Source organism: Poeciliopsis prolifica, unplaced genomic scaffold (genome assembly GCF_027474105.1).
Source record: "Poeciliopsis prolifica strain line A6 unplaced genomic scaffold, Auburn_PproV2 SCAFFOLD019, whole genome shotgun sequence".
NCBI classification, from domain to species: Eukaryota; Metazoa; Chordata; class Actinopteri; order Cyprinodontiformes; family Poeciliidae; genus Poeciliopsis; species Poeciliopsis prolifica.
Window position 1 is genome coordinate 1,382,685 of NW_026562394.1, and position 23,743 is coordinate 1,406,427.

The 23,743-nt window shown below is 38.5% G+C and overlaps 2 protein-coding genes across 2 annotated transcripts; both read left to right on the top strand.

Annotated features, from left to right (window-relative positions):
- The first annotated feature begins 236 nt into the window (after positions 1-236).
- LOC129368536 (dixin-like) lies at positions 237-13,085 on the top strand. Its single transcript, XM_055043561.1, has 22 exons — positions 237-477; positions 1,166-1,295; positions 2,292-2,417; positions 2,813-3,044; positions 3,856-3,957; positions 5,668-5,674; positions 6,280-6,373; positions 6,453-6,553; positions 7,678-7,758; positions 8,004-8,054; positions 8,186-8,236; positions 8,320-8,424; positions 8,590-8,643; positions 8,753-8,827; positions 9,203-9,274; positions 9,384-9,449; positions 9,914-10,063; positions 11,213-11,276; positions 11,367-11,463; positions 11,659-11,767; positions 12,016-12,104; positions 12,182-13,085. Exons 1-22 carry the CDS (start codon positions 415-417, stop codon positions 12,189-12,191), a joined length of 1,929 nt encoding a protein of 642 aa, XP_054899536.1. The 5' UTR covers positions 237-414; the 3' UTR covers positions 12,192-13,085.
- Positions 13,086-14,811: 1,726 nt separating this feature from the next.
- Positions 14,812-23,471, top strand: dlat (dihydrolipoamide S-acetyltransferase (E2 component of pyruvate dehydrogenase complex)). Its single transcript, XM_055043562.1, has 14 exons — positions 14,812-15,241; positions 16,755-16,856; positions 16,958-17,082; positions 17,188-17,344; positions 18,104-18,230; positions 18,382-18,575; positions 19,319-19,448; positions 19,545-19,612; positions 20,563-20,667; positions 20,982-21,089; positions 21,206-21,324; positions 22,129-22,278; positions 22,337-22,486; positions 22,575-23,471. Exons 1-14 carry the CDS (start codon positions 14,987-14,989, stop codon positions 22,702-22,704), a joined length of 1,920 nt encoding a protein of 639 aa, XP_054899537.1. The 5' UTR covers positions 14,812-14,986; the 3' UTR covers positions 22,705-23,471.
- Positions 23,472-23,743: the final 272 nt, after the last annotated feature.

Here is a 23,743-nt window from a genome sequence, read left to right on the forward strand (position 1 = left end):
AATCTGTCAAGTGTCAAACCCTTTTCACAACTTTTTATCTTTGATTTATTAAATCTCACTAAACACATCCTTTTGCTTATTTCATACATTCTTTGCATAAAATACCCAAGAATTTGCCGATTTAGGTGCCAATCCTCCTCCACAAGGGGGCGTAAATTTTCTTTGTATGGTGTTAAGTCAGTCAAGTGTTTTATTGTGAAACGTCACCGGACGTGGCCGTTGTTACCATGGCTGACTTGACAACAGGTCTGCTGTCCAGAGTAACGGTAGCCTGCTTTGAGCCATCAATTGTCTGGCTCAACTGACGTTTGTTTGAGTCCAGCAGTGGTTAGTAACGGGGTCCGCCCGTTGTTCAGGCTAGTGCTGTGACAGTTAGCTGGTTAGCCGTCTTTAAATGGAGTTTCGAGTTAAAAGATGATCGCTTCACTCTCAAGAGGAAGTTTGCTGGATGAGGTTCTTCATGGGGGCTACAATGAGGTAACCCAGCGTTGCTGGTTCGGTGTTTGGTAAATTTCCTGAGCCAATAAGCAAGCGGACATTGCTTACATTTTCAAAGCTTAAAGGCGCGTGCGCGTTTCTTTATACGAACAATTAAAATAAGTTTAGTTTTTTTTATAGATATGTCAATCTTGTACATGCGAGTAGCATCGCGAGTGTAAATGTTTTATTCCAACCAAAAAAAAGTTGATACGACACTTAGTAATAAAGTACTAATAACGTCATCAATGAGTCTAAATGTATTATATGTAGTTGTTAGGCCATATCCTTACTGGAGCTCTTCAATCTTACTTTAGCTAAGGAAGCTAAATAACACAGGAAGCCAAACCTGAAATTACCTCTGCTGTGCGTAAAATGTGTGCCTTGTTTGTGATCTATTCTGATGACAATGAGCAACGATCACATTTATTAAAGCTAATGTCTTGAAGGAATATGTAAGTCAAGAGTAAAACTTTAAATAAGGGATCTGCAGGAGCAAAAGCAAAATTGGAATTACTGGGACAATAGGCTGACCTTCCTCCCTGGCGCCCTCCCTTTGCTCTGTCCTAGCAGCAACAAAGGCTCTTATTTGTCTGAGCTTCATGTGGCCCCAATCACTAAGCCCTGCATCTGTGTATGTGTCTATCTGTGGTGTGTTGGATGTGTGCATTTGATTGACGACTTGCAGCAGCAGCTGGCAGCATATGTTTCCTGGGTGAACTCTCAGCTGAAGAGGAAGCTGGGACTGCAGCCCATTGGAGACCTCCGCCATGATCTGCAGGATGGAGTTGTGCTTGTTCAACTCATAGAGATTGTTGGTAAATATACACAGATTCACACATATGCTGATATACAGTACCACATGTAGAATTAACTCAATTGGGGAAAAGCTTCATAATTGTTTTTGATTGGATCTGCCTAATATGATGTAATTTTTTGTGACTCTATGAGACGAGCAAAACAGTCCCAAAATGTCTACTTACGTCATTCTTAAATGATCAGAATCATCATCTTTAATTAAGCTCAAGCTCTCTGTTTTATAGGTCTAGACAAACACATGCCTGTGCTGCAATTTGCAACCATTTTTCAAAAAGCACCTGGTATTTGCTGCTAAAATAGCTCATTTATTATAGTCCAAACACATTTGTTCAGCTCATAAAATTTGAGTGCCTTTCAGGCTTTAAAGTTTTTCTTTCTTTAGATATTTTGAAGTTTTGTCTAATTGAAAAAACAGATTTGCTTTTGCAAACATCTCAAGTTTTGGACTTACGACAATCAAATAAAATCCAGTACATGGACCATTACCGCGACTGCTGAAGTGGATGACATCATCTTCAGTCATCCACTTCCTGAAGCACAGTCGCTCTTCAGTGCTGGAGTTTGAGACCTGTAGCTTAGCATTTCACAGACTTCTTCGCATGAAAACATCAGCAGCAGAAACAAGGTGTTAGTTTACCAAAGACTGCAGCAATGAGTCAAATATATTTTTAGAAGCTGAACGCTGTCCTGCAAAAACTCCTAGAGTTCAGATAAAATGTGTGTGGATAAAATGTCTGTTGCTGTCAAGAAAAATTGACGAGAGTGAAGGTAGTGTTCTGTTTTGCTGCATTTTTAAGCTATTCTCTTTTCAAGGTCACAGATTGCACTTTTTTTTCCTTTTGGTTGTCTTATGTTTTTATTGAATTGTCAGAATGGGACCTCAAATGCCTTTTCAGTCACTTGAATTGTGTGAGAACGAAGTTTTGATTGGGATATCACATCCCTCAACATAAGGTCCTTAATGTTCTTTATCTGTGCTTTTTTTATTATGGCAGCTGGTGAGGTTCTGCAGGGAGTCTACACACCTCCACTGAACAAAGAGGAAAGCAGAAAGAATGTGGAGGAAGTCTTAAAGTTCATTTCCTCTAGAAACATACGCATGTCACACATATCTGCAAAAGGTACGTCAAAAGTAATTATTTTTACACATTTTTTTTATACAGCTGTTCTTTTTATATATCTAACCTCACTGAATGTCAGTTTCAGTCAAAGATATACCATTAGAAGGTTATCTCACCTTGTCTGTCTTCTTTCTGCTTTGTTTTCCACACACACTTGGTCTCCTTTCTTTGGACAATAGTAGAAAATCAGTTATTGCTGTATTATGCTGGTGAAATGCGGTGAACAAAAACTAATTTCTCTGATAAGTTGTTCTGCTTGGTCTCCCTACTGAGATTGAAACTGTATCTATTGATCAGGCTTTTTATAAGGAGATCATTTAACAGCATAAAAGAAAAACAGAAACTTTTTATGGTTGATAGACATCTGCATCACAGGCTTTGTTTTGGAATTTTAGACATCGTTGATGGGAACCTGAAGTCCATCATGAGGATTATTCTGGCTCTGGCAGCCCATTTCAAACCTTCAGCCAGTCAAAGGGCTGCAGCTGGAGGTAGGAGGAGCTTAAGTGGAGGAAACGCAACCCACAATCCTCTCTCCACGGTTGCTTTGGCTCAAGGGGCTGCTGCTGCTCTGGCATCTGCCCGCCTGGACGCCTCACTGCCAATACGTTTCGCACGTATCAATAGGTATGCCAGTGTTGTTGACTGTAAAATAATCCCACATTGTAGAGAGAAACTTTTAGAAATACATTTCTGTATCTTAGTTGCTGTTGGATCACAATAACTTACATCTTGTGAATCTGTAGGTTAGTCTTAACCTCGATTTGAGGTCTGATGAACTTGACCTTCTGTCTGTCTTCAGCTGTGGACTGTGGCATAAAAATAATATATAGCCTGTGATGATTATAATATGTTTGTAATGTGACTATGTCCAACTTTAAAAAGTCTGACACCAAAGTAGACACAAAACAAGGCCTATTTTCTCTTGTAATATTTTTCATTGGTTACGATTAGTTTTTTTTTGCCAGTGTTCTGTAAAGTGGCCTACATTGACTTATCTGGTGTCTTTATATAAACAGATTAAATAGCTGAAGTTGTAAATGCATCCTTTCTGAATCATTTAATAATTACTCAATTATGATAATTCAAAATTAGCTAGCTTTTTTTAGATCATCTGTTAGAGCATTTAAACTCTTAACTGGTGAGCTAAAAAAACTACCCGGTAATAAGCTTGCCATAATTTATTGTTTATTCTGGCCTGTTTGAGCCTACACCTACTTTGGCTTTGCTCATATAAACCATCCAGATACACATCTACTGAGTCTCAGAGCAACATCCTCAAAGGATTTGCTGACCTCTAATGGACAAACAAATAATATCAATCAATTATCCTCCATTTGAGCTGGTGAGCTCAGGCTCATCTTCTTATATAAAGATGTTGAATCAGACAGTTCTTACACATAATAGGATTATTTTTATTTTGCGTGTCGTCTTCTAGTGGCTGGGGTTTAGATGGAGAAAGGAGCATATGTGTTCGTGCACTGGTCCAGCAGTATGAAAGAGGTGTCACAGATGAGCAGGAGAATCCTCATCTCAGCAGGTAATTTGCTTCAGCATAAAATCAAATTACTCTTCTAAGAAACAAATTTTCACTCTGTCGTCTTTTCCATTTCTCATTTGATTAGAACAAACATGGATATCAAGGTTAATTCTTCACAATAAGCAATTCATTTTTCTTGACTTCATATTGTGTGAAGTAGGAAACCTAACAGTCAAGCACCATATCCAGAGAATTAAAAGCTCTTTGCAGTCTGACTGCAGTTTAAAACAGTCTGAATAACTACTTGTGACAAAAATTGTAATTAAGTAAAATAAAAATTCTGGGAGCAATCAGGTAGTTGTTGTACCTGCACTATCATAAAAATACAGTTATAAATGGCTTGTATTTGGAAAATGATTTTAGCTGTATTGACTGAAATTACTTTCAAAGTCCTAAATTATTTTGAAGTATTTCAATCCCAGTCAACTACAGGGCTAATATGAGAATGATTGACCTCAAATACAATTTCTCATGTTGAGCAATTAATTGTCATTAAAACATTTTCTATAGGAAACATTAAAATTATCTGAAGTGCATTGAGGCAAAACAGTTATTGGATTTAATAGAAAAAATTAAAAATAGGATTTTATTTGCTGTATTGTTTGACAGAATTATTGAATGAGATTAAAATAGTTGTGAGCAAATCTTGCAGATGTGAGCAACAATAGCCTAAACTCATCATCATCTTTGTTACTTAGAAAAGTGTAGAGGCTGATTTGATTGAAGTTAACAAACATGGCTCCTGTTTTAAAGAACGTTGTGCTACTTAAAAATACATATCTTGTTTGTTTTTCCTTTGCTCAAAGTTACTTTTTATTTTCCATATTTGTCACTTTTCAGACACTAACCTCAGTTATGTGGTTCATTATTGTCTGTGTGTGTGTCCGACAAGTCATATGACTTGTCTTTGTCCCCTAAGCTTTTATCTTGGTTAGGATTTGTCTGTGTTTTCTCAGAGACATCTGAGCTAACCACAGGACTGATACTTAAGAAAAAGAAATGATCTGTCTTTATTTTCTGCAGTCACATGCTGGTGTGAAGTTTAGTTTTCCGGCATTTTACCATCGTGAAAATATTGGCTGAAAACCAGTGCATTTGTTCCAAGCTTTTTGCCTTATTAGAGACCATCTCAGACTCACGAGAGCTATAACAGTCCTTTTTAGATGTTTAGGTTAACACAATCCAGCTGTGTCGGTTGCCTTGGTAGCTCTCGGCTATCTGGAGGGCGGGGGCGTGGCTTGACAGCATAAAGATACAGAAATTGTCATGAGTTTTCCAAGATCCTAAGGGCTAAAACAGAGGAAAGGGGCGAAGTGTTTTGTGCTGGCCGGACTGTCTGCAGCCCACTATGGAGGGAACCCAGATTAAATGGTAAGCCGAGACACAGAGGCTTTTTGATTTTAAAAATTTTAAGCAACTTTAACTCAGGTAAGATTGAGTTTAACTAGCCTGTGGCTTTTTCATATTGTGCTCTTTTCTGCACAGTTTGTCTCTTTCTGCTCTTACGTTCCCTTATTTAAAAAATGTCTCTCAGCAAAAAAAAAAAAAAAAAAAAAATGCAAACTGACTGCAATCAAGGAAAACAATATAACATGCAAAATGACTACTAACTTGTTTTTTTATATTGCATTTGCAATACTGATAGAGTCTGGTTTGTGACATGCCTTATTAACACAGAGTGGTGTTCCAGACTGCTTTCACAACATTCAGTTTGGCTGTGGGCATTTTTTATCAGGTTTGTTCTGCATTGATCGATACAGTTTTTCAATCCTCTGGCTAAAATCTAATAGAGTTGCCTTTAGCATTGGTGAAAATATACACATCACAAACATGGTTAAAGTCCCTTCTCTCTGAATATTGCATTGAATTTTGCTGCAGCTTATTATTTTGTCCTTGAAATTGCTGTGTTGATGAGTTATTTACTGTTTTTACAACTGATTCTCCTTGAATATTTCACTATCAAGTGGTCCACATGCACCAAAAGGTGTTCAGAGAAGTTGGATTGGTTAGTGCTGATGCTAAACCTGTGATCATCTGCCAAATTAAGCAGAAATAAGTTACAAAAGCATATGAGCTGGACCGCAGAGCAGAGATCCAACAATCAGAATTTTGTAGGCAATTTCTGATCTCTAATTTTTGTAATGCAGACTTCTCTTTAAGAATTACTATAAAGGAAGACAAAGTGTTCAAAATCCCTCGGCTGCAAGCTCTGATGACCAAACCACCACTGGGGATAGACTGGAATATTGCCAATTTAGTTGGCCAATAAAATATTTACCAATAGTTAGATTAATTGGTGTTTTTGTCTCTTGTGAGCCTCAGCTCGTCACTTCACTATCGTCATCAAGAAGTCAGCAGAGCAGCAACTCTGACCGACAGGCGCATGACAGCCTGCAGCAGGAGCAGGAGAGCAGCGGTACGTCTTGTCGAGCCTACAGTGAGCATCAAAACATACTCACTTGGCTTGTGTAACTCATTTATGTGTGTGCTCGTAGTGGAGTCATCTAATGCTGTAGTAAAAATGGCACTGGAAGATTGTCTGAGTGAAACCTTGGAGGAGGTTCAAGAGACATGGAAGATGGTGTCTGCCCTACAGGTATGGCGACAAGGATGAGGCAATAACATTCCCTTCTTTTAACAGTATCAAAAGATGAGAATGATTTTGTTTTTTTTTCCCTCAGATTTGATACCTTTCTGCACAATTCTTGATTTAATAATGCAGCTCTTATCCAATAATTTCACACTGTAATCACAGAATTGCAAGAATTTCTTTAGATTAATCGATCTTTTATTGCAGTAGCTAAATCTCACACTGAAGGTAATTTATTTCATGAAGGAGAAAAACGTGTTACAAAAAAATGTTTTTAAGACGTTCAGTTATTATTTAAATTATTATAATAATCATCTAAGTGATGATGATGTTGTGCATTCTTCCAAAGCATCATCTACCCATTGTTTACCATTCTGAACAATGGGCATAATATTTTCTTTTATATATCTTTTGTTTGAAGCTGAACCCCATTGGAGTGTTTTTTGCTGAACAGCTTAATTTTACTCTCATGTGACCAAAGCACACAATTCTAGTTACGGCTTTGGCTCCGCAGGTTTTCGTTTATGATGGTAGAACAGAAAGTGGTTTATTTTTTCTTCTTTTACTCCCATACAACCAGTGGTCATCCATTGTTGCTGTGGAGGTTTTGGTCGTCAATACGTGCATCTCGTTGCAGCAGTTTTCTAATAGTGTGTGATGGCAAGAGGAACATGGCCTCTCGTCTATTCTGGAGGCCAGAATCTAAGAGAAAAAGACATCTGAATCATTCCTTATAACTTTAAACCAGTTAACTAATTTGATGTATAGAGTATAAGAAAACACTACCTGGATTTTTATGTAATGGTGAGATTGTACCTCTGCATTACAAGATGGAATTATTTTAATTTCTTCAGCACACCTTGGCGAGGAGAGCCAATAAATTTGGTTGGCTTTATGAGGAGAGTCAAAATATAGTAAAAGCTCCTGAAAGTAAAACAAAAACTGTCTTGGCTGAAACCTAATTGTAAGACCTTCATCTTTGGCAGTTTTTGTTTTGTTTGCTTAGTTTATGTATATTTTGCACAAACTTAACTTCACTTTAAATAAAGGATAGTTTGTCAGCTAATGGGTGAGTGGCTTCACCGCAAAGTACAAATTGGTGTCACATGTTTGACTGGGTTTTTTTCCAGGCTCTGCTGCTGCATGGCTCTCTCCCTGAGGATAAACAGGACGTGTCTTTGACATTGGAGCCAGTCAATACTGAACAGCTGGTAGGTTTTAGTTTACGTGATTTATTTATCTTCTTTCACTGTTGACTCAATTTTCTGTCCGTCTGATTCTTCTTGGTCTCAATTCTGAATCTTTTGAGGTTTTTTTGTGCTCGCTGCAGATCACATTACTTTTTCCTGAGCCATTTGAGTATGTGCGTGCTTGTGTATGTCAGAGAGCGACACGGATATCAGTTTCCCTTTATTTTCCCTCTGTTGTAGTTCTCACACACCTTTTTCTCTTCCAGATAGTCACTCGCAGCCGTTTGGATCAGAGTATGGAGGTCACAGAGCTTAAGGTACACAATATGTTATCTTTTTTATGTTAATATTTGATTTGTTTCTTCTGTTAGGAACAAGATTTTTGTAAGTACAGAATGCACTCTGGCATGAATGTTTAATGCATTGTGTTCTTTGCTCCTCATGTTAGAGAGAGCTGTTGCTCTGTAAGCAGGAGATCAGAAACCTGCAGGCAGTTAAGGTGAGTCGAAGCAGCATTGTTATAACGTTTTTAATAATTTTCCGATTCAGGTCTTGACTTTGTGTTTGGTTCTTATTGCGCAGGAAGCCCAGCAGCAGAGGCTATGCACTCAGGAAGCATCTATCCTGCAGATGAAGCAGGAACTTCTCCGAGCTAGCATGACAAAAGATGAACTCAACAACCACCACGTACGAAATACATTCAGGCTTCTCTTAAAAATTATTCTTCCTTTTCTTATTTATGATCATGGAAAATCATTAAAACACTGCATTTAAAATTATTTTCAAAATGGTATTTACGAAGATTGTTTAGAAGTGTCATGGATTCTCCTTTTCTGTAATGATGTGCTGTAGGCAGAGCTGAAGTGGAAGCTGGAAGAATGCAACAGGCTGTGGGGTGAATGCCAGGTGACAGGCTTCAATACAATTCATTTTGTTTAATTAATCTTGTTTGTTAACATCAAATGAGTTTGAGTTGAATAAAGAATCTAATATGTCTTCTTTATGTGGCTGGAAGCAGAAGGATGTCGGCCAGAAGGACAGGTTACTCCAACAGTTCAAACACAAACTAGAAGAAAGCCAAAAACTCCAGGTATGTTAATTTGCTGGATTGAGGAGTAAAGTGAACTACTTTAATAATTCAGATAACACCCTGCTACAAAAGTTACAAGTTTCTCAGCAAGAGTAGTAATGAATCATGCATATTGGCTTGAGAGTCACTGGTAGGGCTTTGAACTTTCATCCTGAGATGGTTAGAGTAGAGTTAGGCATGAAGGACGTCATAAAGTTGACGAAGCTTGATGTTTCTCAAAATTCATTTGATTTCTTCCTCTTTACAACTGTATGACAGATGTTAGACATGCCAACATCTGTGAAACAATAAACGGGGAGACACCAGCGAGTTAATTATGGGCAATCTTCATACATGAAATGTTCCCAACTTTTGATCATGTGACTTTCTTCATAGGCTGAAGCACAAAGAGAGTTGGAGCATACAAATGACATGCTACAGGAGCTAATGAGTAGAAATCTGCAAGAGGTAACGCTGTTTCTGTGCTTTGCTGTTTCTTTTTTTTTTTTTTTTTTTTTTTTTTGCTGCCATAAAGAACACACCCGTTCTCCCTACAGCTATTTTTTTTCTTTATCAGATTCCAGTCAGCGCAGAAAACAATGAATATTCTTACTCTGGAAACCCAGCTCCTTCGGTGTCAGGTGTAAGTATTATTTCTCTTTCTGACAGTTGAAGACTGAATAGATTTACTTTATATTTCATTTCTGTCATATTAAGGTTGACATGGTCCTATTGCCCATCTCATATCAACATTTTGTTCTGTGAGCCACACATATTTTTACATCTTTCAATCAAATAAGAAATCTTAACATGGAACAGGGAGCGGGAGAATCTACTGCTCTAATCTGCCTCAGGTGGTAATCACAAACTTATGAATGTTTTCGACTGGATAGCCTCAACCAGTTAGACAGAAAATCCCCAACACACACTTTATTGCTCAGATGAATGTTGCTAAATGTCACGTTTTCTTCTGAAATATTAATTGCATATCACATAGAAACACTCACAAATGGCTCAACTTGTCTGATGTGCAAAGACAAAGTGATCTGTCCGAGATGGGTTCATGGTGCATTTGGCTGAAAGAGTGTTTTGGTTTTGCTCTGCTAGCAGGCGGAGGAGGTCCAGCTGCTCAGAGACGCGCTGAGGAGCCTGCGGAACAACTTCAGAGACCACGACCCACAGCACCATACACTGGACACCTTGGAGCAGGGAATCGTGTCACTCATCGACAGACTGCATGTTGTGCATACTCACAGGGTATCACAGCTTCAAACAAATGTCCTGGTTTAGGAAACTATATTTGAAAAGTACATTTCTGGTTAAATGTTTAGATATGGATGCATATTTGTTTACACTCTTTTCAGCTTTTAAACATAGTCCATTTCCAGTAGACTTGAGTTTGGTGCCCTTTCAAAAGCATAATATTGGCCTGCTTCTTCCATTCCAAAACCAGTTTCAGTGTGCATTTGGGAACGTCGTCCTGTTGGACCACCAAATTATCCATGTTTTCAATATCTAGCAGTCAAATTGAGGTAATTTTGAAAAATGTATAAGTGAACTTCGTGTCTTGTTTTTCAATCTTTCTCAGCTAAAATCCACTGCTGAACAAGCCCTGGACATTATGCTACCACTGCCATGTTGAATAGTAGGCATATTGTTAGTAGGTCAAAGCCTCATCTTGACCAAAATTATCTTCACCTAAAGGCATTTGGCTTATCTGTGTGGACAGTTGTCACTCTTTTAGTCAATAGTGATTCAAACTTTAATCCACTGTGGAAAGATATACTAGTGTTGGAACAGTTTTCAATTCATAGAAGACTTCAGCTTCAGTTGTTAATCTGTCAGTGACAGTCACAGATTAACAAATTTAATCCCAATTTCAAATGGTTGAAATTGGGATTAAATTTGATATTCCAGAAGGGTGACATGTAATAACTTCATTAATGACCTCCCAGAAAAACCAAACATCCCACTGAAAGTTTGTGGACTGCTTGAAATCTCACTCCCTGACAGAATACCAATGGAGTGTGGTCATGGTGCAATTCTCAAGGGAACATTTAACCAAATACTTAGTTGTAAACCAGAATAAATAGTTCAGACCATGTATGGATTAAAGCTGATCATTGTAACTTGAGTCCCCAGCCCAATCTTAAGGCATCTTATTGCTAAGTCACATTTCTTTTAAGTTATTTTTCATATATGCAGCATATGAAGCCATCACAGTTACGTGATTGTGCTATAAAATGGCATTTTGTCTCTGGAAAATACACAGTACAGCAGTTTATAGAAAATGCACAGTGAAATCTAACACACGGTCATCGTTTACTGCATTATTATGCACAATGAAAAAAATGTTTTTGAGGGTGATTTAATTACACTCTGAATATTTTTTCTTTCCATCTGTAGGGCAGAGGGAAATCACCGAGACGGAAAGGTCAGCACACAGAGTTGGACTCTTGGACTTCCTTCCGTAAGAATCTCTATTCGGTCAAAAACAGTAATTGTGACGAAACATTTCTAACTTAAACTTTTCTCTAACTGAAACCTCTGTTTGCTGCAGAGAGTTGTCAGTCACAAAATGGTTCACCTTCTTCTACAAAAATCCTTTACTTTATTGGAAAATCCCCAACACCCTCCATGATCAATATTCCCAAGAGGTTTGTATCTTTGTTTAAAATAAAATATATGTTTTCTTTAATGCTAAGTAAGAAAATATAGCTTCTGTGTACCATTCATTAATACAACTGATCTTGTCGGTGCAATACAGATAGAACATACAATAAGCAAAATGATTCAAAATGTCATAAAAAACGAGAAAAGTTCAATTCTTTTTCTTGACATGCATTATGCAGGCTGGGTGAAGTAACTCTGAAGGATGTCAAGGCGGCTGTTGATCAAGAGGGAAACTACAGGTACCACTTCAAGGCTTTGGACCCAGAGTTTGGCACTGTAAAAGAGGAGGTAAGTCTAAGACAGAGAGAAAGATAAAAACAGGGTGACAGTGTGTCACCATGATAGTGATTGCATGTATTGGCACCCCTCATAAAGATGTGTTAAGTTTTAAATATTTTTTCAAATAATCTAAACTTTTTTATCACTAAAGTTTAGTTTGCTAAATATTGTAGGGAGTTTAAGTGGAAACCAGCTGAATTTGGGTGAGACTGAGATTGAGCATTTCAGCAAGATGAAATGTTTCTGTTTTTCTCCAGGTGTTCCTGGATGGAGCAATTGTTCCAGGCTGGGAGGGAAAAATAGTGGCCTGGCTGGAAGAGGACCAGCCAGGCCACGGCGATGAGAGGTAATAATCACTGTTGTGTCTCTCAGCCACTTTAATTACTCTCTATGACAACAGACTCATTTTCTTTTCTGTTTTAGACCTTTATAGATTCAAGCGGAGCAGCTAAAAAATATTCACAGTGTTGGAGACTGGACAAATTAACACAATGCTGTAAGAACATAGCATTTTTTTAGATTATTAAATATAAATTGAATATCTCTACAGTCTGTGCAAATATCTGACAGAAATGAAATTATAAGACTGCCTTACAAAGGAAAGCTGATCTTGTCATGTTCCTAATATTGCCACATTATAACTGCTGTAGAAAAATAGTCGAGAACATTCTTTTGGACTAAGTGGATTTGAAACTACTGTACTGAGGCTTACATGGAGAATTAGATGAAAAACAAATATTTTTTTATAGATATTTATGCAACTATATTAGTTCTTGTTTAAATAATATAAAATCACAAACTAATTAGAAAAAAAATTTATGAGAAAACAGAACAATGTTTTTTGCTACTGCTTGGAGGACAGAATAGATAGGATGAGACTAAACAAATTTACAGAAATTTACCTATTTTTTAAAATTTTGTGGGACAAAACATTTTGTCCTAGAGTTGCAGTTTTGCCTGCCACCTAGTGGTAGCAGGAAGCATTTGCAGAGAATAGTTACAGTTGTATAAAGAAAAAGCCTTAAAGTATCTGAACTCATTGTCATTGGAAGAACACATGTATGTGCCCATGTAGAAATTTAGACAAAAAGGCCTCTTCCCTTACCTGTCTCCATTTTTTTGTAATTATAGACTATGTCTCTTAATATTTTGAATAAGATCATATTTATGTTAAAGGTTTATTTTCTGGTGAGATGGTATTTTCCAATTTATGGTGTTTGTTGAGATTTTATTTAGCAAAGTATGAATATTTGCATGTTTGGGAAGGAAAAGCCTTTGGATGTTTTACATTTTGAAATAAAATTTTTGTATGCTGCTTTGTAATGTGCATTTGCATCTATGATTCTGCTACTTCATTTTTTTTTTTTTTACCAAGAGCTGTGTTGTGTTGTATGCTTACTTGCACTTAAGAAATGCTTTCATCAGAGATTTTTTTGCCACTTATTGTTACCCACTTTATGGCTACACACAGTTGTACTTCAAATACAGCTACAGTATAAATAGGCTAGAAATATTATATTTCATGTTTTATACTGTTATGTTTGAACTATTTTTACACTTGCAAATGAAGTGGTGCCTTGATACCCCAATATAGCTGGAATCTTTTTATTTTTCTCATGTTGGAACCACACAGTCCTAAGTATTTTGGTAAGTTATATTGTGGGCCAACACAAGATGGTTCATAACTGTAAGAGTTGTATATAGTTTTCAAATTTAAAAAGAAATTAAAATATTGCGCATAATCTGTTTAGTCCCTTCAATGCTGATACACCTAATCTTGTGCAAGTACTGAAAGCTTTGAACATCTCCTTAGGCACAATACAAACCTAAACTTATTGAAGTTTTGGAAGTGGAAAAGAAAAAAAGCCATATTATGTCTATTTGCATTATGCTTCAGTCAGTCCATGTTTAGAAAAGATTAGAGAAAATGCATCAGATGAATTCTTCCTTGTTGCAATTTATTTTACATTACAACAACCTGCAATGTATTTTATTGGGATTTTATGTGATGGAACCAGTGGCGGAGCCAGAGGGGTGGCCGGGGTGGCACTTGCCACCCCCAGCAGAGCCCTGGCCATCCCTAGTGCCACCCCACTGGAAATGGTAATTTTAAAATATAATACTTATGAGATCGGCAAAGATTTGCCAGGAAAACTGTAATTTCCGACTGTCCCTGAAGGCAGCCCGATGCCCGACGCTGTTCATTGGTTAAACTGACATGCGGTTCCTGCTTGATCCAAAACACCCGCGGCTTTAGAGTTACACCGTCAAGGAGTTTTGCAGGTATTTACATTTTACCGCTCAGCGGTAACCGCCGTTACCTTCCTAATGAGAGGCGGCACTTGTCATACATTTCTAAAAAGAAAAAGAAATGGTTGTGCACCGCTGCATAGTGCCTCGTTTATTATATTAGCCATGCTAGTACTGATAGATCGTGTTTTAGACAGATTCTTTTAACATATGTTTTAGTGACATGCTGCCCTCTAATGTTTTATATCTCCCAGCTCTTGCTTGAAATGTGTGGTAAGAATATGTGAAAAACCATTAAGTTTTATGACTGAAATGTAAGTAGGCTATGTCATATGAAAGCTTTGAATTATAACCTAACTAGTTATATTAATTAATTTTGAACGAAAGGAAACAAATATTTTTTTCCTTTCGTTCCATGGAACGGTCCATTTGTATATGGACCCTCTGATAAAGCCTTGCTCACCCTTTGGCCACTCCTTGAAAAAAAGTCTAGCTCCGCCACTGGATGGAACGTCACAAAGTAGTGAATAATAAAGCAGAAAGAACATTTTTAGGTTGTGCTGTTTTGTTCTATGGGTATGCCATGTTTACTGCCACCATGTGCCTCCGAGTGGTATTGCAGCAAACTAACTTTACAACTTTTCAATAGTTTATTTCGCACCAAAACGTGTTGTAAATATTATTTCTTTTATTTACTGTGTTTTGAATTCTACCTTCATTTCAAACTTTGGAGATTATTGCAAGACTAAACTTTGGTGGCCGACATTTACGACACCTCCTCTAAAGACGTTAAGACGCTGTCGTAAACTGCAGTCAACCAGAGCCGTAAAGCGTTGTGTTTTGGACTGGAGGAGGTCATTAGAAAGTGAGGAGGAAGAAGTCCGGGCACAGACTAACTCAGTGCCAGCTAGTTTCTGATGCCGATGTGAGGCAAATACGTTATTTAACGTCCCCGTGTAGTATTTCAAGCGCTGCGAAATGATTCGTTTAATTCTCCGGCTCAGGCCGTCCGCCGGGCTCTCCTGTCCCCGTGCCCTCCCGGCGGGGCCTTCCACGCTCGGCTCTCGGTCTGTGCCCGTCACCGGCTGTCTGAGGCGGCTTCACTGCGGAGCGGGCTCCCGTGTCCTTTCCCTCGGTTCGAGTCTCGGTCACAGAGCGACTCTCCTGCGGTGTCCTCAGCTGGCTGGTGGGTTTCAGAGCAGCCGCTTCTACAGTCTCCCTCCTCACCAGAAGGTAAGGTTACCTGACCGGTTGCTATAGCACCAAGGCTCACGGTAGCAGCTAGCAGCAGAGAGCCGTCAGCTACATCAGGCAGCTGTCACACCTGTATGAGTGTTGACGCTGCGTTTCTTTGTAACAACTGGATTTAAAACAATCAAGTTGACAAAACGATGAAGTCTGACCTTAAAATTGGGAATTTACAGCGCCTTGCCAAAGTATTCAAACCCCATGTTACCTTTTTTTTTATTCTTAACATCACATAACATCAATGTTTTTATGACAGATCAACACAAGTTTATATAGGAGTGAAGAAGAAAAATGATATACAGATTTAAATTTTGGTTATAAATAATGTACAAACTGTAGCGTGGATTTACTTACAGAACTGGCACGTATTTAGCTCCATTCATGTTCTTGAATCCTGACGAGCATCTCTGCTGAAAAACAAAAACATTCCCTCCACATGAGGCTGCTACCATCATGTTTCTCAATGGGGATGGCGTGCTCAACTTAAGAATGATGAGCTGGCTTTATTTATTTTTTTTGTTAAGCATGGTATGTCCTCATCCATTTCCTTTGATTGGGCCATTCCAAAAAATAATAATAATTTGCTTTGATTTCAATCATGTAGGTCTGAAATTATGTTTTGTATTGTTGTCCTGCTGGAGTTTGAACCTTAAGGCTTTTTTAATCTGTTATAGGCTTTTTTAAGGACCTGTAAATAGCTCCAACACTGACTATTTACATATATCAAAACTTTTTTGTAACAAATATTTTTGTACATATTTTGCATATGGAAACATTTACATTGTTCTGAGTTTCTGATGTTTTCATTCCACTATTCAGTGTCACTTTATGTCAAAAATATCCAACTTTTTATCTAAATGCAGTGCAAGAAGAATCAGTGTTTTAAAAAAGCTGCTGTTCAGAAAGAATTCAGATTAATTAGCAGGGATTTGATTTAATACTTTTGCAGAAGATGTTTTTAAGCATCAGTAGTTGGGTGAATTCATACCGACTTGGACTAAAATCTTGATTTAGAAAAAATAAATGTTTGTTTTATTCATTTTATTTAAAAAAATTAATGTGAAAGAGCAGTCAATAGCTGTCCTTTTCTTAGTTACTACGTCATAAAGATATTTTAATATTCCAGACATTTTCAAATGATCCTGTTCTGTTTTTCACCATTCAGATTAGATAAATTATTTATTTTCTCTTTAGTGTAATACAGGTTTATTTGGGGAAATCTCCCACACTCTCCTGCTGGCAGGAGAGAGTGACATCTGCTATCTCTGCTATCAGATGTCACTTGACCTGAGTGGCCACCGCAAAGTCTGCAGATGTGATGAAATCGGACGTGTGAGCCATTTTATTGAACAGTCAAATGAGGCGATGATGACGCTGCAACTCTGCTCACAACAGCTGACATTGTTTACAAATCCTCAGATGAAATTATAATAACATGATGGGTTGTTTAAATGTGTACTCTTGGATGACTTTTCTGTTCGTTCTTGTTGTTAATCAGGTGGAGCTTCCTGCTCTCTCGCCCACCATGCAGACGGGAACAATCGCTCGCTGGGAGAAGAAGGAAGGGGATAAAATCAGTGAGGGGGACCTTATAGCTGAGGTTGGCTGCTGTTTTATTGTACAAATGTAAAAAAAAAAAAAGCATTCTAATACAATCCAAAAGTATACTACATACTTCACTTTATTTAACCACCTTTGCAGGTAGAGACAGATAAAGCCACTGTAGGCTTTGAGATGCTGGAAGAATGCTATCTAGCAAAGATCCTGGTCCCTGAAGGCACCAGAGATGTCAATGTTGGATCAGTAATCTGCATCACAGTTGACAAGTCAGTGCTGTGTATTTATATCAATTCATGGCAAACTTTCTACTCATTCAGAAAATGATCAAATGAGGATCTAAATTAAATGTTTGTGCAAATGTTCTCCTCCAGCCCAGAGCTTATCCCAGCATTTAAGGATGTAACATTGGAGTCTGTCAAATCTGCTGGTGCTGCTCCTTCATCTGCAGCTTCTGCTCCTCCTCCTCTTTCACCTGCCACGGCTCCACCTCCTGCAGCACCAGGCAGCTCTTACCCCCCACACATGAAGGTAGGTGTAATCTAACATCAGATACCATCAGGTGTGCACTAACAAGAGGGTGAAAGTGACGTGAAACTTCTGTTTACAGTCACAGCTTGTCAGCTAAAGAGTTATAAGGGTGGATTCTGACTCGCGCTTCAAAAGTGAAAAAGTATTCATACTCCCTGAGCTATTTATGGCATTGGAATGTCTTTATTTTTTATTGTCCCAAGCATTTTTTGGTTGTAAAACATCCTAAGGTTTGAATGTGTCAGAAAGAATCTGTAAATGGGTAAACTGGAACTTCAAATGAGAAGCAGCCAAGATCCCCATGAAAGCTCTGGAGGAGCCACAGGAACGCACGGCTCAGGTGGGAGGGAGTCTCAAATCAAGTATTTGAGTTTTTATTCATGCACTCCGCAACTCTGGCTTTTATGGAAGAGTGGCAAGAAGCCATGCAAAAATAAACTTTACAGTTTGACAAGCTTTTGGGATGCTTCTCTCTTTTTCAGAAATAATTCGAAGTTGGATTTAGCTGAATACAATGAAGAGTTAGAAACTGCCGAGTACAAATACAGCTCAGATATTCATTTATGGAAATAAAAATGTTGTATTGCTTTCTTTCAACTTTATACTTTCACTATTTGGTGTTTGTGTAACAAATGAAATATATTGAAATTTGTGGTTATGTGGCAAAATGGGACTATGGAAGGGATAAGATGTTTTTTCTGACTGATTGCAAGGCTGTGAATTTGTATTTTCTAAGCCTTTGGCTGTTGTGTACTACAGATTGCACTTCCTGCACTCTCTCCCACCATGACAATGGGAACAGTGCAGCGCTGGGAGAAGAAGGTTGGAGAAAAGTTGAGCGAAGGAGATTTACTGGCTGAGATTGAAACTGACAAGGCAACTATTGGTAAGTCCAAATGGAATCAAACCTGAATGGTGGGTTGGATTGATTTGTAGATGTATTACACAAAATGTTTTTTTCCATCTGTAGGATGAAAAAGACATTTGGAGGATGTTTTTTTCAAATTGCATGAAAATGAACATCTGTTTCTGTGCAGGCTTTGAGGTGCAGGAGGAGGGATATCTGGCAAAAATCCTGATATCAGAAGGAACTCGGGATGTTCCTCTGGGAGCGCCACTCTGCATCATTGTAGAGAAAGAAAGTGACATCGGTGCCTTCAAGGATTACGTAGAAACTGGGGTGGGAGATGTGTCCATGCCACCTCCTGCTCCCGCTCCCACTCCTGTAACGGTGGGACATTCGTAAAGTTTCTTCTCAAGTTGTGTTTACACATGGATAAAAATCAACACATTTCAGTTGTTTAGGTTAACTAGGGGTTGGCGATGTGAGAGCAAAGCATTTAGTTAATTAAGCAAGAGAATAACATTCTGCATCATTGTAGAGAAAGTTATGAATACCTGCAAACATAAGAGAATGCTTTGAGTCAAATGATCAACAGGTCCTATCAAAACAAGAATCTGTTTTTTGCACTGTGCAGACCCATCAGTTGTTAAATAGGTAGGATATACTCTAACTCTACCTTGATGATGATGTTGTTTACTTTATAACAAAAATCAGAGTTTTGTTTTATTTTGGTATTTTACTACATCACCCACCTTTCTGATCAATGCATTAAAACAAACCCAGGTTTCTCTGTGATACAAAGTGTTTTTGTCAAGTTGAGCCAGTGTGTAATTGCAAGTAGATTGATGAGCATTAACAAAGTGACTGATATTTACTCTTTTTATTGTACAGTTTTCAATGCATAGTCCACTTACGCATTTTTCTTCAAAGCATTTTTTGCCCCTCCTTCTCAGAGATATTTTTAGTGCTGATCAGATTGCTGAGAAACCTGATCATATGATCATGTACTCTGTTTCTGGTTGGGATTTCTTACTTTCGTTCACAAAAGATTTTTTTTTTTAAATACTGCATCATGAGAAGTTTTATCCAGATTGTTGCAGAAATTGGCTGATTCTGGATGTCTCTTGCAGGCTCCAGTTCCCAGTGCTGCTCCAGTAGCTGCTGCCGCCTCAGCAGCACCAAGGAAAGGTCGTGTGTTTGCCAGTCCCCTGGCCAAGAAGCTGGCTGCTGAGAAAGGAATTGACCTGGCACAGGTCAGCGGTAGGTGACTGTGGCTAACCGAGCTAACTGTGGGCAGCTTTGATATTATTACAAAGAACAGTGTAATCATGGTACTTTTATTTTGTTTTTATTCAGGATCTGGTCCTGATGGACGGATTACCAGGAAAGATATTGAAAGTTTTGTTCCACCAAAGATTGCTCCTGTGAGTGAAGCCCAACGAGTGTCTTTGATTCAATTTTTTTTCTTAATATTTACAATATATAAAAAATATATGAAAAAAAAGAACAATAATTTCATCAGGTGTCGAGGTGACATCATAGAGCAGTAGGAATAAAACAACGTTGATTATTATTTAGAAAGATAAACAAAATTGGTGCTTGGATTTCAAACATATTTTAGCAACTTAAATTACCATTAATCGGAACTGGCTGTGATAAAACAGCAGTCTGTATATCCCCAAATTATTGATGACTAACTGAATAAATAAAACAATTAAAATCAAGCAGGGATCTGTCAGCTGCTGCTCTGGGGTGACAACAAAGTCCTGGAATTACCAGAGTTTTGGAAGTGCTTTTCTTTTGACAAAAAATGGATTCACATAAGAACTGATTCTCAGTTTATTTTGATCTAAATAAAATGTCCCAAAGTCAGTGGAACTTGTGCATGCGAGGAAAGCACCACAACAAAGAGGAAACTGCAAAAATGACAGAAAAACATTTGGACTCCTTTAGGTTTTCACCAAATAAATTTTGAGTTGGATCATGCCTTCAAAAATTGGAATTGAATTATGTTTACTGTAATTTGTTCAGGCATGCCTTAAGCATAACATTTCACTCTCTCCCACAGCCTCTACAGACTCCAAACATAGTACTGAAAATACAGTTTTCACACCTTTTCTGCTCCCTCTTGCCTATTTTATTCTTTTGGTTGTGCAGTAAAGCGTTCAGTGATGGAAAGAAAGATTGGATTTTAAAGTTTCATACCAACCAGTCATGGGTGGTCAAAACGTCATCATCCAATTTCGCTTTGTTTTTTTAGTTTTTCAGGTTAGATTTTGGTATCTAACCTGTTTTTATTTGCTATTGTTTATTTATTTATGTAACTGTTCGTACCTTAATGTTTTTCTGCTGATTAAATCCTTTTCTCTGGCAGACTGCAGCTGCTGCTCCCAGTCCCACCGCTGTCAGAGCCGCCGCTGCAGCTCCGGCTGCTCCAACTGGCACCTTCACAGACATCCCCATCAGCAACATCCGCAAGGTGAGAGCCGACATGAATCACACAAATTAGAGCCAACACCTGACTTCTGCTCCCTCCGTGATGACTTTCCGCTCTGCCGGCAGCCGGGCTTTAGGACGGCCTCCTTCTCCACCGGCTGTGTTCAGAGCTTTGAAGTAAACAGCCTGAGGAAGTTTCACAGCGATACTCTGTTATCTGTGACCTGTGCTTCCACATTTTACCTTACAGATGGGCAACTCCATTTATCAGCCCAGACTGGATATGCACACCTCTTCCGTCTCTCTGTGATGAATTATGGATCAAAGCTGAAGTGCGTATATCTGTCTGTCCTCCAGGTCATCGCTCAGAGACTGATGCAGTCCAAGCAAACCATCCCGCACTATTATCTCTCTGTAGATGTAAACATGGACCAAGTACTTGAACTTCGAAAAGAGCTCAATGAGGTTAGTGCAGCTTCTAAGCAGTCATTTGAGGTACTTTTTTTTTTTTTTTTTTTTTTATGTAACACATTAAATCACTGTTGAAATGAGCAAGTGAACATGCTGTCCCCGCTCTGCAGGAAGTGAAAGCCCAGAATATCAAGCTCAGTGTGAATGATTTTATCATCAAAGCCAGCGCTCTGGCCTGCCTCAAGGTTCCTGAGTGCAACTCCTCCTGGTTGGACACAGTCATACGCCAGTAAGTAGAAACAAGAGTTAATTTTTGTTTAGTTGTTGTCATTGTCATTACTTGAATGTAATTGAATTGAATTCCCAGTTTAGCCTTTTGTTGGTTCAGTTAATTAAATTACCAAATAGCAACCCAACAACGCAAACTGTCACCCTCCCAAGAGCAGAAAAACTAGGGTTTCCTTCTTTGTGTTCCTTCACTGCAAAGTTACCAGAAAGACAGAAGTTGTACAAGGAATATATTTTCAAAATAATTGCATGACTGAGTCAAAGGTTGAAACTTTCATTCAGGACATTAACCCTAAAATTGAACTGTTGCCTACAGTTAGTCAAACAGAAAAGTGATACTTTAAAATGATATATTTCTGAGGACTAAATTGTACCTTTTTCTTTTTTTTTTTAAGTTCCACTTTTGGATCATTTAGGTATTTTCTTTAAGAAGCGTAATATAAGTTTTCTTTCTTTACTGTTGTAAGAATTAAATCATTTGTACTTGAACAGGATTTTTCTGTTCCGATGCTAAAAGTTGAAGATTTTAAACATTCCTAAACCTCTTATATTAGAGATTAGCACAGCTAACATTGCTGAAATAATTTCAATAGAATGCAGAATTGATGACATCCATATAACAAATCCCTTAGTGACTGTGCATGCATTTCCAAATAAATGTTTTATCCACTAAACTCCTCACTCTAAACAAATCTATAAGCAAGTTAGAATTTGCAGCTTCATATTTGAGCCAGCAGAGGGCACTCTGATGCTTTTCTGGCTCAGAAACACATCGATTACATCACTATTGACTGCTTTTCCCCAGGAATCACGTGGTGGATGTGAGTGTGGCGGTGAGCACAGCCAGCGGTCTCATCACGCCCATCGTTTTCAACGCCCACATCAAAGGCCTCGCCGCCATCAGCTCCGATGTGGCGGCTCTCGCCAAGCCAAACGCAGCCTCACGCCAGCATCCTGATGTGGATCTCATGATGTGATCATATCATTCATTCATTAACTAACACTTATTAATGTTACTTCTTTCAGGGAGGAACATTCACAATCTCCAACTTGGGGATGTTCGGTGTCAAGAACTTCTCGGCGATCATCAACCCGCCTCAGGCCTGCATTCTTGCTGTGGGGGGCTCCGAGAAACGTCTGATGCCCGCTGACAACGAAAAGGGGTGAGTGTCATGGCAACAGCTGTTTTGATAAAACGAACAAAATGCTATGAATGCAAAGCTAACCCCAGGCACCCTGGCTGTTTCGCAGGTTCGACGTATCCAGCGTGATGTCGGTAACGCTGAGCTGCGACCACCGGGTGGTGGACGGAGCAGTCGGAGCACAGTGGCTCGCAGAGTTCAGGAAGCTCCTGGAGAAACCGATCACCATGCTGTTGTGATCAGACTGAACCGCCACTGAGCGGCAGCAGCGGGCACAGAGCTCACACTGAGGAGATCTGATTGGCCCGGAGCTTCGTGCGACTGGCTGGCCTGCCATAAGGTCACTCCCACTTAGCCTGACGGGGAAAGAGGCAGAACTCACTCCGATTTCCTGTCTGTCCGTCTCACTGTCTCTTAGCTTTCCTTCCTGTCACTCTCTTTCGCTATTTTTATTTATTTTGGCCCCATCCTATGAGAGACCGGATTTAGGCTTCAGGAATCCTAGAAAAAAACTTTGTCATTAAAATAAGAGAATATTTCACAAAATCAAGTTGTTACATGTCTATCCTCTTAACATATTGACCGTGAAACCAGTAGGTGTGTGTATTTAAAAATATAAAATGAAATTGACAGATAAATGGTGCAAATTTACACACACACTTCTTCATTCAGTGGCCATACACATACAGTTGGAATTCTTTATGCGCTTTCTGTGGGTTAAAACTACGGTGTGTGTATCATAAAAATCACTGTGGAAACACAGTGTTGTATATTTATGTATATGGTGTTGAACTGTTTGGTTAAAGTAACCAAACTCCTTAAAGACCTCACCGTAGAAACGAGAAGCTCCTCCAGTTCTGAGGGATCAGAGACGTAGAACGGTTTCACCAATTGTTCTTCTATCCGTTTTGGTTTCTCAACATTTTGTTGTTCTTGCAGTTAAACGCACAAACCCGGTGCTGGATGTTGTTCATAACAGTAAATAAATTGGGAGATTATGACCTTCTGCACAGACTCTTTTGATTTAGCTCACAACGATGAAGTCATCATTTTGTATGTCTGGTCACAGGTTAATTTAAAGGGTTATTAAAAAGTTAATTTATTTCAAGACAAAGTCATACATTTCAACAATTGTTCAGTTGTAATTTTGACAAATATAGGTTATGACCTCTAATTATAGGTTATAGGTCATGGCAAACAAAATACAGTCTCAGAAAATGAAAACATGAATATGCTTTTGCATTCAATACTTAGTGTGTGCTGCTTTATGTATCAGTG

Excerpts from the sequence above, each read along its gene's own strand:
- LOC129368536 (XM_055043561.1), top strand. The coding sequence starts at position 415 with ATGATCGCTTCACTCTCAAGAGGAAGTTTGCTGGATGAGGTTCTTCAT. Across the intron at positions 8,055-8,185 it reads TGGAGGTCACAGAGCTTAAG|AGAGAGCTGTTGCTCTGTAA; the intron begins GTACACAATATG and ends TCCTCATGTTAG. Across the intron at positions 9,450-9,913 it reads CAGCTCCTTCGGTGTCAGGT|CAGGCGGAGGAGGTCCAGCT; the intron begins GTAAGTATTATT and ends TTGCTCTGCTAG.
- dlat (XM_055043562.1), top strand. The coding sequence starts at position 14,987 with ATGATTCGTTTAATTCTCCGGCTCAGGCCGTCCGCCGGGCTCTCCTGT. Across the intron at positions 15,242-16,754 it reads GTCTCCCTCCTCACCAGAAG|GTGGAGCTTCCTGCTCTCTC; the intron begins GTAAGGTTACCT and ends GTTGTTAATCAG. Across the intron at positions 20,668-20,981 it reads CCATCAGCAACATCCGCAAG|GTCATCGCTCAGAGACTGAT; the intron begins GTGAGAGCCGAC and ends TCTGTCCTCCAG.